The 15,222-nt window shown below is 41.2% G+C and overlaps 3 protein-coding genes across 4 annotated transcripts in view; 1 reads left to right on the top strand and 2 right to left on the bottom strand.

Annotated features, from left to right (window-relative positions):
• rngtt (RNA guanylyltransferase and 5'-phosphatase) overlaps positions 1–15,222 on the top strand; it is a 97,126-nt gene that overhangs the window by 2,840 nt on the left and 79,064 nt on the right. Inside the window, exons 1-4 of one of the 2 annotated variants that reach the window (XM_077510146.1) lie at positions 11,910–12,340; positions 13,117–13,226; positions 13,315–13,418; positions 13,646–13,734. In XM_077510146.1, the coding sequence (XP_077366272.1) occupies positions 12,277–12,340; positions 13,117–13,226; positions 13,315–13,418; positions 13,646–13,734 (367 nt within the window). In that variant the 5' untranslated portion in view covers positions 11,910–12,276. Of the gene's footprint in view, positions 1–11,909; positions 12,341–13,116; positions 13,227–13,314; positions 13,419–13,645; positions 13,735–15,222 lie in introns of those variants that run through there. The other variant, XM_077510147.1, reaches the window with a different exon arrangement.
• On the bottom strand, positions 522–5,566 carry LOC144010064 (uncharacterized). Its single transcript, XM_077510150.1, has 6 exons — positions 5,110–5,566; positions 3,526–4,008; positions 1,982–2,551; positions 992–1,117; positions 767–853; positions 522–577 (listed from the first exon to the last, which is right to left on the bottom strand). Exons 1-6 carry the CDS (start codon positions 5,261–5,263, stop codon positions 522–524), a joined length of 1,476 nt encoding a protein of 491 aa, XP_077366276.1. The 5' UTR covers positions 5,264–5,566.
• On the bottom strand, positions 5,708–11,171 carry laptm4a (lysosomal protein transmembrane 4 alpha). The gene is made up of 7 exons (XM_077510148.1): positions 10,748–11,171; positions 9,782–9,902; positions 8,919–8,995; positions 8,114–8,236; positions 7,811–7,906; positions 7,578–7,676; positions 5,708–6,337 (listed from the first exon to the last, which is right to left on the bottom strand). The coding sequence occupies exons 1-7, from the start codon at positions 10,847–10,849 to the stop codon at positions 6,263–6,265; spliced, it is 693 nt and encodes a 230-aa protein (XP_077366274.1). The 5' UTR covers positions 10,850–11,171; the 3' UTR covers positions 5,708–6,262.

Genomic DNA, 15,222 nt, shown 5'->3' with positions numbered 1-15,222 from the left:
CTAAAATAAAGTCCCACCACAAAAATCTCTTACACGTATGAAAATCTGTAATACTCACCAAAAACGCACATATGCATTTTTGATCGCAGTTATTTCATCTGAGTGATTATTTTGTTTGTTTGTTTGTTTGTTTTTTGCTCATTAAATGTTTTGAGAACTTCTACTTTCATGAGTTGGAGTCGTGCGTTTGGGTTCACACCGAGTTCCGTCGTGCCACACAAAAAGTATTGCAGACTTGAATTGTCGGTGGCGTTTTAGTAAAGATGAATAGCAGACAGAGAGCAGACATCACTGTAGATGTGATTAGTTCCTCTACGGTCCACGGCAGTCTATTGCATGCTTGACATCCATCCAACAGCTATGGAGCAGCACATGTGCACGTTTTCAGCAGTCCATGTCTCCGATACCCGCTGGTGGCCTGTGCAAATAAATGGAAAGGGTCACACTATGTAGTCGCTGGGATGGTGTTTTACTGCCCCTCCGCGTCACCCGTGCGTCAACACTCACCCATTTGTCAAGCGTCACATGCGACCCAGTGCTTTCTCAAGGCGTTCTATTCTTCCTGTCATATCAATTAGTGACTGCTAAGTCAAGGAGAAAATTTGTTCTGTTATCCAAACATCCAGCCATCCATGTGATGTCAATCCATACATTCATTTGTCCATCTCGCTAGATATTTTTTGCACATTAATCACCGTCATCCATCCATCCACAGTCTGTCCATATATGAAATGTGTATATGTGCGCTTTATAACAAGAAGGATATGCTTGGCAGTGAGCTGCTGCACGGCAGCCTGCGTCTGCTTCTGGAAAGCCAATCTGGCTTCGCACTTGCAAGGATCCGCCACCACCTCTACATCACATTAAAGACAACATGTCAAATTCAACTGACGCATTAATACTAGTACCATGTCATTTATATTAGGTCAGTATCAGAAATGTGAGGTTCATAGCAGGATCTAAATCCAGAGAGTGAAACATAAGGGCTTACGTTTCAAGGAACATGTTCTCTGGTCGGCATTCAAGATATATCCAGTGCGGCACTTGCAGTAGTAGGTGGCAATGTCATTGACACAAACGTGCTCACAGTCGTTTCCAATGGAACAGGGGTCCAGACCTAGGACAGGATTAAAGGATTGACTAACGAGGATTCATTTGCTGGCATATATAAAATAGAGTATTTTGTAGTATGTACTGAAAATATTTATGAAACAATTTTTAAGTCATAGTGTAAAAGTTATTACAATCAGGTTCATGGGGTGTTTGTTCAAATATTTCTCCAAATTATGTACTCTGACCATTTTTATTGTTATTTTTAACATAAGATCATCAGAAATTTCTGCGATTGGCAGGTGACCAGTCCACGGTGTACCCAGTCTCTTGCCCAAAGTCAGCTTGGATCGGTGAGGATAAACAGTGTAGAAAAAAGGTGGATGGACCTGAAATCTCAAGAATATCATCTAACCATCCATCCATCCATTTTCCATTCTGGTTATCCTATTCAGGCAGACTAAACCCTGGACTCGTCACCAGTCAGTCTCAGGACACATTGTTAGTCAGAGTGGGAACTGAACCAACGCTGCCTGGACCAATCAGTACACCATCAATGACTGCGAAATACAATCTCTGATTGCGTCACAGCTCACTGGCCTTTCCGGCAGCCAATGGTATGAAAAAATGAGGTTCTGTCTTCACAGCATTAAAACAAAGTATAAATAGGATGTCAACATTTTAAAGAGACTGAAAGTTTGAGGCTTGTTTGACCCTCAAACTTTTTGTATTAATTTTGCAGCTCTAATCAGGTTCTAGTGCTGACATCTACAGTCCATGTCAGGGTTCAGAATTTTCTTTCAAATGTATTATGGTTGAGAAATGATCCGAAGCGTGGAACGCCCCCGTTAGACTGTAGGTGCCTCCTATCATGCAGCTAGAACCAGGGTTAATGGTACAAGAAGGTCTCGCGGGGCCGTCTTTGTCCTACCACACAACGTCTCCCGAAACTTGGAAGTGAGCTTCTCAATAAGACCGTAGGTCTCCACATAGAAGATGTGCTCCTCCAGAGGCAAGCTGGCCATCTTCTTCAGTGACGCCATGTCCGCACGGACCACCCCGACGGCGTAGATCTCGATGCCTTTGGCGCGGGCTGCGGCAGAGACCTCCTCCACCTGGTCCTGAGGCCTCCCATCCGTCACGATGATGGCCACTTTTGCAATGTTCCGAGATTGAGGCCTGGCTCCGGACTCTTCGGCGAAGGCTTCGTTCACAGCCGTCTTGATGGCCAGGCCTGTCATGGTGCCTGCGGCTAGAGGCTTGATACGGGAGATAGCCTTCTTCATGTCGGGTTTGTTGTAGTGGTCTTTGAGCAAGAACTCGATCTTAACCGTGCTGGCGTAGTTGACCACGGCCACTCTGGTGCCCTCGGAGCCGACCGCCAACGTGTCCACCATGAGCGCCAGGAACGTCTTGACCTTCTCAAAATCACTGGGGCGGATGCTACGTGAGCTGTCAATGATGAAGACCAGGTCCAAGAGGCGGCTCGTGCACTGAGACTCTGGTGATCAACAAGGCAGCATTATGGCTAACTCGGCATGACACGACAGTTCTTATCTCGGACAGAAGCATTCTAAGCCGAACAATGGAAAGAAGACACATTGAACCATGAGGAGGAACCCAACTAACTTTTCAAAACAGGATGCACAGAGAACATTCTGCCTTTGTGCATCGTCTCCAGAAGATTGTCAAATGATACATGGTGCCCGCAAGTTATGCATTTGTAGTTTTGTTAGGGATCCATGCAAGATTAAAACATAAAATTATTGAATGGGGTTTGATGGTGAGTCCTCCTGAGGTACAGAGCTAGGATTCAACTGTCATTTACCCATAAATGTCTTGTTGGAGAGATTTCTATGGCTTCCTGTTCCTGTTACCACCCTTGTGGGCATGGCTTGAATATGCTGTTGGTTTTCATTGGTCTATCAGTTATGATTGAGCCCTGTGAATGTGGTATATGCTACGGAGGAGGCGGGACTTCCGGGTTTTCCCACATCAGCTTTGTTTCCGGTTCCGGTTTGTGACTCGTGGGCTGCGTCACAATATTTGCGCTTCCGCCTTTTTGCCCCTCGATTGCGCGTTCCTGTCGACGGGTGCGAATGTGTTGTGTCTGTCTCGGTTGTCTGAAGCATTTCAGAGAGCTGAGATGCCCTGCACAATCCTGCACATCTGCGGGAGCGCGCCAGTTGGGTTGCGCAGGGGTGGGGGTGCGCGTGTTGGAACGCGGCCAGGAGTGCCCGGAAATGGCGCTGATGTGGGAAACCCGGAAGTCGTAAGTCCATCGCACATACCCCATTCTGCCTACTAGCCTTCCAATGAACCTGGTCCCCCACTATTTTTAAAAAATGAATATGAAAAAATACATATTAACATATTCCCATTCAATATGAGCAAAGAGTCAACTTAACTGCTAAACTACTAACACAGAAAGAAATGAGCTTTTAAAATGAGCAAACCTGACTGGTAATAGTCTACCTGTCTTCACAGGACTGATGGTGGTGGAGCCGCTTTGGGTACTGACAGGCACTGTAGTGGTGGTCTCCACTGGTGCCAAAGTGGTGGTTGTGGTGGTGGTTGTTGGTGGTGGCAGAGTTGGTGCCATAGTTGGCACTGTGGTGAGTCGCTGGGTGGGAGGGGCAGTTGGGAGGTACACCACAGGTTTAGTTGCCACTGTGGGGGCAGATTTTGTCGGACATGGACTTTTCAGGTAATAATGGCCTTTGAGATTATGGTAGGGGTAGTGCACTACAGGTGGGGCAGGGCCTTTGTAAAAATGGGGTACCTGCGGTAGCAGTTGCCCTTTTAATTTGTGCTGATAGTGCCACATAGGGACCGAGGGTCTGTGGTATGTCACTGGAGGAGATAGAGGAAAAGGGCGATATACTACCGGTGGAGGGATCCTTGGTGGCTGGTAGTGGTAGTGATACCCTCCTCGATACGTGTAGTCACCTCTGTGAACTACAGGGCCACCAAAAAGGAGATCATTAGTAGGTCAAAAGTAAGATCGTGTAAGTTGACATGGTGTACACCAAACCCGCATTGTTGCTGAATGTACAGTTCAGGTCAGTTTGCCACAGTATGGTTTAGTCTTTATCAGGCTTGCGTCTCAAATGAGGGATTGTATTGGAATATTGGAATCGATTTCCCAACAAAAGGGTTTTGAAAGGTGATATAGATCAGATATTTATTGTAGAAGCACTAAATAATGTAGACCAAACTGTAGCATGAGTCATGAAGAGCTATGTTTACAATCTGCTTCAGACTGGTAAATCTAAATTTGTACTGCAGTATATACAATAAAGTATTATACGGTGCAGGAAATATAGAACTTTACCAATGGAATATTTTAGAATCTTTTACAATGGCAACAGTGAAAAGTCTTTACTATCCAACTGAATTGAACTATACTGTTTGAGGGAATTTTGTTTTTTCCACTCAGTGGTACATGTCACTTGTCAGTTCAGTTTGCCATAGTATGTTACAGTTACAGATTATTAAAGTTTACATTTCCCCTGTCGGGTATACTGTGAAGTGGAACCTGTCACGATACACCTAAAAAGGGATTCTCAAAAACTGGTTGGTTTGTATGGATAAAATATTTTGGAATCCTTCACAGAAGATAACATTGAAAATTAGCACTCTACCGGATTGTCCTAAACTGTGCTGTTTGGTGGAATTGCACACTAGACTTGGTGACTTTTTAGAAAAATGTGCACCATACCAAATTGAACTGACCTAGCGCTTCCAAACAACCTTACCCTTAGCTGTCACAAAGAGCTTTACAGAAATAACATAAAAATCTTTTTTTCCCCCCCACAAAGATGAGTGAAATTAGGAATGTATGTAGTTGGGTTGCTTGCAAGTCAAGATTTTACATTGCTTGTCACAAAACATCGCTGCCCAAAAAATGGTATCTCCAGTACATCATTTTTGTGATATATATTTTTGAAATTGACACTTTTCAAATTACCAACGCATTTCACTTTTTAACCAACATTTCAAAGTGGAATAAAGCTAAAATAGCTATACTATTGTGTTTAGAGGGCGAGTTGAACATACTTGCTGGGTTGAACGTCCTTGTGGGTGGTCGTCCGTTGTTTCTGGTCTGTGCAAAGCTCTGAGGGTTAAGATGGTAGGTGGCCAACACGTCTCCCAGCATGATTGGGGTGCCCCACACGATACCCCACAGCCAGTACTTCATCATCGCTATCATCCTTCACAACTGGTTGTCTCCTCCCCTCTCAGGGTCCCGAAACTCCTCATATGAGGAAGCCCAGGGCCAACACGTCACAAATAAGTTTCCTTTGGGGGCTGGGTCACATGACCTCCTGGCCTTTTGGGAAGGATGGCATGCAGGGCGGTCGAGCTAAAAGAAGCAAGTTCTCAAATGAGCGACAATTCTGGAAAGGAGGGTCAAGTTCATACAATTATCAAACTGAATACTGTACTTGCATGTACGTATTACTGTTGTGGCTGACAGCAGTCTGTGCAATTATTTGGGGAGAGGCCTTTAGATTATTTTTTTTTTTTTTACATAATAGTACTTCATTAAATACTGTAACCTACAGTTTAGGCTGCTTCCATACCAAAAATTCACAGCATTGATTCTCCTAATCAGCACAACAAATACAATTAGAGTCAATTAACAAACTACAGATGGTCTCAACTCTTTATTGAAGTCAATTATATTAAAGTGGGTATAATGAAATGGAAGAAAAGAAGCATGGTTAAGTCATGGGAGGGCATGCAACAACAAATGTTTCACGACAGATGAGTTGACATCAGGCTGGTGGCAAAGCAGCTTTCTTTCTCCCTCCCTCCTTGTACACTGCTGGAAAACTAGCTGGCAGCAAAGTGTGATGTAAACATCTGAGCTGGTGGTGGTGGTAGTGAACCACAGCAAAGCTAAATAAATAACACCAAATAATAGTGCTGTGGTGTGCTTCCCAAAACTGAGATGCAACTGTTAAAGTCTTAAAAAGATCAACAATTAAGGAGCTACAATAAGTGGACTGTCAGTCTACATGAGGATGATGCTGGATTGTTGACTGCATTTGAAAGTTTGAATGAAAGAAAAAGGCTGGCGTCGTTCAGTTGGATTTTCTCCGTCAAATTTGCACAAAATATATACAGTAGATAAGAGGCGGAGAGGGTTAGTGAGGGAATGTAGAAATGCATTTGGCGGCATGTGTTGTCCACAGTGGGCTGGTCCTTAAGACGGCATGTAAGGCGGGGGAGGGTCCTTGTCGGGCATGTTGACTGCCATCTCGTAGGTGGGCAGATCCGACTGTGTGAGACGAAGGAAGAAGAAAGGCAATTACAGGTGTGGAAAAAGCCCAAGTCAGTTAGTCAGTTGCAAAGGACAATTGCGATTTGGAGCATTTTAGCTGATGCATCCATCCGTAGATGATAATTTTGTGTCTCGGATGGAACCTGGGCCTTCTGCACGAAAGGCAGCATCATGTACAACTACATTACCTGTACAGTGCTCTATATTATTTTCACAATTGTATCATCCCTCTGAGAGACAGCAGCTGAATAGTACCAATAATTTTTCACCTAGGTTTCTCCCAAGTTAGAGTACAGTAGTAAACATGTGTTTGGCATGACCTCTGCTGGTTCGTCCTGCACATAACGCATTACACAGGCTTCACCTGCGGTAAATGAAATAACAATAAATCAAAACATTTAAATATTTAGAACATCCTGAACCATTAATATGGGAGTATCCCACAAATGCTCGTTCTTCCATTTTATTTCATTGGTATCTATTGATTCAGTATCTTAAAGGTCATGTTTTTATTTTTTTGATAATAATCGGAAACGGCTCATAGTCATACATGACACCAAGCATAATGACCAAAATAAAAGGCTGGAGAAAAGCCTATCAAATAAGATTTGTAGAAAGAAAATACGGTTAAGTAAATTTATTCAAAGTGTGTAATTGTTTTGTATGTATGTTTATTTTATAAAGCTTCTCTGACTGTAAAATTTTACTTGCAAAGTATTCATGTGACGACTCATGAGCAATGGTGATTGATTAGTATCACCATTATTTAATAGTATTAATCGACGGCCATGTTGAAGGCATGTCATGGAAGTCAAGCTAACATTACCTCCATCACCTCGAAGTCCCTCTCTGTGTGACCCAATTGTTACAACCTGCTTACCGGCAGTTCCACTTTCCTGCTCACTCTGTCCTGCGCTTTCAAAAGCCTACATTGGCTGTGGCTGCTCCTCTGCACGCTGCTCCTTCGACCAATCAGCTGTCCAACCTGCACTTACTAGAGCATTGCTGTCACAGTAATGGAAGCCATAACAGCACCTTATCTGTGATTTTTGCAGCATATCAAATACCGGAATATTTGTCTTAGTAGCACACGATTGTGAAACTAGCATGGGGATACAGACTATATCCTGATTGGCTGTCTATTATGAAGTTGGACTAATAGGCCGTGTATCATCACAGTGATTTTGCGGTGGTCATTTGAAAGGTCAAATTAGTATTTGTCTTCGTGTTCACAAACCTGGGGCTGATTCTCAAAGGAAAGGAAGACAGCGACATCTGGTTTGTTCCTGTTGTTGATGTACTTGTAGCAGTTCCACACACAGTTCATCAAATATGCCTGCAAAAAAATCCAATGTGAATAAGAATAAGTGAGACTTCAATCATTTCGTTTGTACCCCGCCATCTTGCCTGAAGTCACCCGTAAGCCCAAGCACGACAGAAAAATGGATGGATTGATGGAGGCAGTTTTACCTTGAGGACAATGAGAAAGGTGAAGAGGACCAGCACGAAGAAAAACAGGAACCGAGGATCCAGAGACAGGAGGTTATCCTTGTACGGGAAATCCGGCTGAGGAGATAGTGTTTCAATCAATTAGGTTTAAAAGGTACATTCTCATTCATACCAGTCATACTCATGTAAAGGACAAACGAGGCAGTGAAAAGAAGGAGTGGACCAGCTGAGTCATCTGTGTTATGTCAAGAAGTGTCATGAAACAACCAGCGGCGACAGTGTCGATGTGCTGAGTGAGCCCCACCCATCAGTTTGTGAACTCACCAACTGGTCCAGGTACTCCTGTATCCTCGGCAGGTAGGTGAGAGAGCTGCAGGCAACCAGACAGCTTAAAGCAAAATCGAACATCTGGTAGCAGAAGAACGGGATGAGCAGCCCACTGCGATGCTGGAGACGAAAGAAGAAGAGGCATTAAAAGAGACTCAAACAAACTAGAACTTGTCTCGAAGGCCATGCAAAGTATTAATTGCCATTCTCGTCTGCTAGTACTACTTTCCTATTAAGATGGGGCTTTGGCAACATCTTGGGGCACTTATTTGACACAGCTTTATCAGCTCTCCTTAGATTGTGCAGGTTAAATTAATCCAGCGCCCATTGAGTTTGTTCATCGTTGGTTAATTTGAGGTGAGGCTAAAAACAATTCCGCGAGAATTTCTTGTCGCTTTACCGCAGTATAATCACTGCTCAAGTTTCACAGTGGTTAATGAACCGGGCAAAGTGGCTTAGGCCACTTAGACCTGACAACTGTTAAAAAAAAATGGGGGTGTCTACTCCGGGAGCATGTGCTGCACAGCAGAAACAGAACACTCGTGCACACTGCTGACATGCACACTGCACAAGGGTGTGACACTGACTGTGCACGAGTTGCCCCCGCTATGAGCAGCTCCATCCAAATGCTATTAAACCTGTCAGTCGCGTTGCCATCAGGCGGGCCTGTGAGATAAAAATGAATAGCAGTGAGCGACATAGCGTGGATGGAGGAATTCTTGCGGAAAGCCAAGTATAATACACGGAAATGAGTGTTGTCCTTGCGACAGTTTTCAGGCAGGATCAATAGATGTGCACTTACAGTAATGGCGCCATACAGCAACATAGCACTGATGGTGACCATCAGCAGAGAAATGGCCAATCCGGCACCGGCATTACCTGGTTGAATGCAAGTCAAAAGATATTTTGGCACGTTTAATATGATGTTTACCCATTTTTATTTACTCAAGGCACAACATTTATATTAGAAAAAAATATCACACCCACACAAATGGTGATACAAACGTTATTTAGCTACAATGCAATTTTGTATATTTCTTGAATTTAATCCAGGGTTTAAAGAAGAAGCACAAGAATGCAGCATAAAGCATGCTCTGTTACCACCATAGTGAGTTTTTTTTAATTATTATTATTATTATTATTATTTATTTATTTTGTTGTACTCATGGCCTTGAAGTGGTTTTCAACCATTAACTATATTTATGACTGTACTACTCTATTGGCAAATCTGGGTCACCTCACCACAGGAATGTTACAGTATCGTAAACAGAGGACCCGCTGTTTCATACACTAGCATACATATATACTAGTATACATTTTGGTAGCAATAGCAACACTTGAATGCACAAATCTTCAGTAAACTGTACAAAAGCATCTTAAAGATGAGTCTGGAAGTGCAATTATTTGTTGATTTGTGAAAAAAGAAAAAAAAAGCCGGGCAATATAAAAAACCCACAAATAAAGTCTGTGAGAACTTTACGCGCCACATTAATAAACAGTTTTCGGATAACAGCACAACAGTGTTCTGCAGCCGTCATGAGTTGCTTCACCAATCACAAGATCGGCCTCAGGGAAGTCACATTTCATGTGTTCATCTGATTTAGTCATGATGTTCCTGTGGTAATGCCATCTTCAAATTATCGCGACAGATTGCATTTAACCTACCTGACATCCTGTCAGATGTTAAATAATGGTCAATAACTGCATACTGTAAATTGACAGAGGGAACACTTTCCGGATGGGTCGCCGCAACTGTTAGCAGGATTCCCATCAACAAGTTGATTACCTGTTGAGGAGGAATACACATCACCATTGACAACTCATAAAAAACAATAATCCAGACTCAGAGTCAACCCTTACCAATTTACCATTCACAAGAAGGTCCTTGAGGCTAATCTAATGAGCATAAATAGTAAAATATTGAACCTGAAATAATGGTTACCACAACGCGTAATTATTATTTTTTGCCTTAAGTGTTTACAAAGTTCTGAAAGAGGTTCTCAAAGACTGCAGTGTTCTTTTTACAGTGAGAACTGTTGGAGTATATTGCATGTACTTAGTTGTAAGACAATCGTTTATAAAGGTAATCTTGCGAGACTAGCTTTAAATTATACTGTATGTACTATCATGGTAGTTACACCACCAATTATCGTTGAATTCCTGATCTATTCTTTATGTTAATTGTGCGTGTGTGTTTTTAAGATATCAAAACTTCCAGCGTGTTTTGCTTTAGGTTATACTTCATGTTAGCTTCATCTTCAGCTCGCTAGCTATGACGTTGACTGACCTCCATATCATTTGGTTCGACATCAGCTGTTATCCTTTTGCGATGGCTATGGGTTGTTCTGTCAATAATTTCCACATCATGATGTCATTTTGACAACATTGTTGAAAAGTAAGCAACTAAAACGTGAGCTAAAATCGAGAAACTAGCCTGCTAACATTAGCATTTGCGGCTAACATGACATTCAACCGCTGTTTGGGATTCAAGGCCATTTTGCAGCAATAAAAAAATCACCAAGAATGAGTCGAAGTAGATCCACATAAGATTTGTTACAATGATACACGTGACACTTATCGTTTCTAACATTCGCGATCAATCAATCAATCCGTATCGATTTCGTTACGTACCATGTACCATGTTCCGAGGATGATCGTCCCCGTCCGGACATGGCAACATCCACAGCACCTGGTGCTGTACAGTTTGTCTCGACTCAGTTTAAAGTGCTGCATTCCCAGCGCAGTATCGATAGAGTCCGCAAAGGAGTATAAAAAAATAATCTACAACGAAGAAGGGCAAGAACGTCTTCCCTTGAGCTGCACTTCCACGTCTCTCCGGATGAAAACAAATACCCGGAAGTGGAAGAAAGTATGGCACGACAGGAAGGTCGAAAACCATTGCAACGGACTCACCCAAATTTCCAAAACCATATTTATATTTTTATTATTCTGACAGGAATTTGTCAAAGTAACTTCAACGGCATAATACTAACGCCAATAAACATCCCTAACATGTGGTGAACCAAGTAAAGTGAAGAAGACGATTAAAATGCAAATGACAGAACTGTGAGAATTGTAACCCCCCCAAAACTATGCATGCTGAAAAGGGAACCTGGTCGTTCAAAACGGCTACACTTGCTGAAAATGGTCATAGGAATACACGGGAAAAAGTCACGTGGTATTTAGTATGGCAAATGCCAATGGAAAAGGAGCGCTCCTTGTGTACTTAGTAAGATTTTTTTTTGTTCAAATTCTTATTATTATTATTATTATTATTGTTATTATTATTTCTATTATTATAAAGTGAGGATTTTGGTTGTAGTTTTATTTTCGATCTTATGCACAGTATTTTAGGTACGTTCGTGTCATTGCAAATATTTACATGCAGGGGGCAGCATCGTACAGGAAACTGCTTTATATAAAAAAACAACAACACACGAATGACGCGTTTGGGTTTCCTCGAAAATCGGAAGCTATGGAGATGGAAACATTTGTGTATGCAATAAATGCGCTTAAGCTTTGCAACTTCATTTACCAAATAGGTCAAAACAACAACAAAACCAAAACCCATACAACTGCGATGCGTTCTTCGCCCAGTATGTTTTATGTTGAATATTAACATTGCTCAACAACAAACACATACTTCAATGGAAATTTAAAAAAATAACCACGGTTAACATCACAAGCAATAAAGATGAACGTGCTCTCATCCAAGTGAAGTCCAACAGACAAATACATACCTTGCTGTAATTATCACAACTGGTAAAATTATCAAACTATACGAATACTTTGATTTACTGGTGACACGGGAACGCAACACAAGCACCCCGATGGAACGTGAATGAGAAGCCTAGCTTGTTTCTTTAGCTGACCCAGAGACTATGTTTATAATTGGAGAATTCGTACGGGCGCAATGTTTGCCAATTTGATACAAATTGAGACCTATGAATAGCTTCTTAAAACAATTACAATTAAATTAAATATCCGTTGACCGCAATTTGAATGAGCTAAACTAGCGGCAAAGAGGCCTTTGAATCCGCGGTGTTTGGGTAAACCACAACTCGGGGATTAAGGCGATCATATCACCGTGTAGACGCCTTGGATTATTGTATAGCTCGTGAGACGCGCTTGCACGTTATACCAACGGCTGTGAGTTAACCATGTCACACACGGGACCCCCTCCCCGATGGCGGAATTGTCCCAGAAGAGGACAACCAGTGGCAGGTGAGACAGCCGAGCTCGAATTACACTTATTAACGTTATTTGCATTACATATATATACATATATCTTATGCGACGTAGCGACATATCTGCTGTTTGTGTATTCCCTCCCAAGCCATGATTACATTTGAATCCAATACTAAAATATTATAATAAAACAGTTTAAACGTTGTCATTGCATGTTAGCCTCACAACATGCTAACATTAGCGAGTAGTGTTGCATTTGTAAAAATTGGAGTGACAATGAAGCGCAGTAAAAGCATAATTTTTGGCAAAGTGATACTTGTGTAATTAGCTTTATGTTGTAACGTTGTTGGTTCTATTTTGGTTTTTATTAACATTTTTTTCTAACTATAGTTTACTAGTAGCTTAGCAACAGTAAGGGTCTGTATGTCACGTGTCAAAACAAACCCAGTCTACGCATGCGCACAATGAGGATTAGGCTGCACTACTGTTCTAAATACTGTGTTTGTAACTGTTAAAAAAAAGAAGTTTTAAATGAAATTAGGAATAATAAACCATCTGGGTTTTTGATGTCTATTTACATCAACTTTCTATAGAGATTAACTTGCTCCTCATTAGGGTTGGAGGTGAGCTGGCATTGTGGACTGGTTGCCAACCAGCTTCAGGGCACATATAGACAACTATTCACACTAACATCCACACCTATGGATAAATTCAGTCCTCAATTAACCTAAGGTGAATATATTTAGAAACAGTGAGGGAGACGTGCTAACCAATTGTCCACCTTGCTGTCCTTTTGTCTTTGTTTTCTTCAGGTAAATTCCTGCCTATGAAAACAATGCTTAGTCCCAGATATGATGATCAAGTTGCAGAGGAGAACCGATTTTACCCGAACATGCTGTCAAACTACTTGAAGAGTTTAAATGTAAAGGATCTTTTGAATCACCACTATTTGTTTCTCGTATTCAAAACATAGCTGCATGTCAATGTTTTTTTTTTTTTGCCCTCTGTAGGTGAAAATGGGTTTGCTCGTGGATTTGACCAACACGACTCGCTTCTACGACCGCAATGACATTGAAAAAGAAGGGATCAAATACGTTAAACTACAGTGTAAAGGGTATGTTATGTTTATCATTTTGGCTTGAATAGTTGTTTGTCTATACAGACCTTTCCAAAAGTTGGAACAGCAATTCCTTTGTTTTTGTTGCGTATTGATGACATATTAGTTTATATGAAAAGATGAATATAAGAATATAACAGTTCAGAATCCATCTACCACAAAAATGTGGTATAGAAAATGGACGCAATATTTTACGCTCGGCCTACCTCCTTCCTTTTCCTCAGGCATGGGGAATGTCCTTCGAAGGAGACCACTGCTATGTTCATCAGACTCTGTGAACACTTCATAGAGAAGAATTCTACAGACCTAATAGGTGAGTATCCAATATCTGCAGTTTGACTGAAAGGGCGTATATTATTTTCAATATATTTTTCACAATGTCAGAAGTGTTGATTAATCCAGTAGGCCTCTAAAATGGTTGTACTACATTAGTATACTATTTTTTTTAAACATTAGTAACCACTTCAGAATTTTTAATCACAGCCACATTTTCAATAATGTTATATAAATGTGATATAAATTTAAAATTGGTAATATTTATGTCTTTGCTGATTGGCTGGGAGTATGTATACCATAAACTTCATTTTCTTACAAATGTTGCAAAAAATGAGTACACACACTAATGACAAGCAATTCTAGCAAAACCAAAGTTTTTTCATTAAAAAAAAATGTGACAGGAATTCAACAGATTCTGAAAATTGATTTTGCGTTCACTGCGTAATCGATAAAAGCTCATTTCAAAGGGTGTGTACTCATTTATGTTAAATGTGCTACATCACAATAGTTATTTTCTGCACATTATGAACGACAAAATGCCTGTACACGTTGAAAATGTCTTTACAAAATAGATTTGATGTTATGGGAACAGCTCAAGCTTTTCAGTCTCTATTTTTTTTTGCTTCCCTTTTAGATGTATTTATCTTTTACCATCATTTTATTTCTTGGACACAGCGGTTTCAATTTATTCCGCTCGGCAGGGATCACTGGAACACTGAATACTAAACGCCACGACACACTTGTTTCATTCCTGAATATCGAAAAAATGTCATTTATATTGCCTCTCATGTTTTGAAGACCTTCACCAAGGGGTTCTAAACATAGAGAAAGCAATGCAGCAGAATAGAAAATCCTAACCATAACAACAATTTTCATTGCTTAGTCCACTGTTTTCCCCTTTTATGCAAAATCATTATGGGCAATTTTTTTCATACCTGCCCCCTTGAGCGATTTGGAATACAGAATGGTGGCTCTGTTTGACTTTTTTATATTGGAACAATTTTTCTGTGCAGCAGCAGAGTTTGAAATACTCCTCTGTGGTTCGTATAGTGATTTTTATTGGAAATGCACTCAGACAGAACGCGGTTTTTGTAGGGACAGAGAAAAAAGATAACAGAATAGAAAGAAAAAAAACAGCGATTGAAGAATAATGTGGTAATATGACTACTGTAGCGCTACATAGGAGTGATGTTCTGACCAGTGAAGGAAAGGTACACCATGTGAGGAAGGGATGTAACTGGTTTCAGTCAATAGGGGGCTCTCTTTCTCTTCTTTGGAAAACAGTTTATTTCAAACCCACCAGATGAACTTTAACAAACGCATGTCTGGCTTGTAACACAAACTGCTTAAGCATAAGCTCACTACGTGTGAAAGTGTGTCCAATCTTTAGCCTCCTGGTGATTGTGCTTGTTTTCTCTTCTGTGTCCAGATTAGGCAGCTCGGCTTGTAAATGTGATCTCAAGGCACTTGCGTCAGTTCATTTCATCTTCAGTCGTGTGCGACGTTGCCGGGCAAACTTTGTGTG

The sequence above is a fragment of the Festucalex cinctus genome, chromosome 21 (genome assembly GCF_051991245.1).
Source record: "Festucalex cinctus isolate MCC-2025b chromosome 21, RoL_Fcin_1.0, whole genome shotgun sequence".
NCBI lineage: Eukaryota > Metazoa > Chordata > Actinopteri > Syngnathiformes > Syngnathidae > Festucalex > Festucalex cinctus.
Note: the sequence above shows the minus strand (reverse complement) of the source record. Positions and strands in the feature narration are given on the sequence as shown.

Bases quoted from the DNA above. Each gene is read 5' to 3' on its own strand.
- laptm4a (XM_077510148.1), bottom strand. From the start codon at position 10,849: ATGCAGCACTTTAAACTGAGTCGAGACAAACTGTACAGCACCAGGTGC. The intron at 8,996-9,781 runs GTAGGTTAAATG...GCATTCAACCAG, and splicing joins AACATCTGACAGGATGTCAG to GTAATGCCGGTGCCGGATTG. The intron at 6,338-7,577 runs GTTTGTGAACAC...CGTCTCACACAG, and splicing joins CCTTTGAGAATCAGCCCCAG to TCGGATCTGCCCACCTACGA.
- LOC144010064 (XM_077510150.1), bottom strand. From the start codon at position 5,263: ATGATAGCGATGATGAAGTACTGGCTGTGGGGTATCGTGTGGGGCACC. The intron at 4,009-5,109 runs GTATGTTCAACT...GTGGCCCTGTAG, and splicing joins AAGGACGTTCAACCCAGCAA to TTCACAGAGGTGACTACACG. The intron at 2,552-3,525 runs GTAGACTATTAC...GTTGATCACCAG, and splicing joins CATCAGTCCTGTGAAGACAG to AGTCTCAGTGCACGAGCCGC.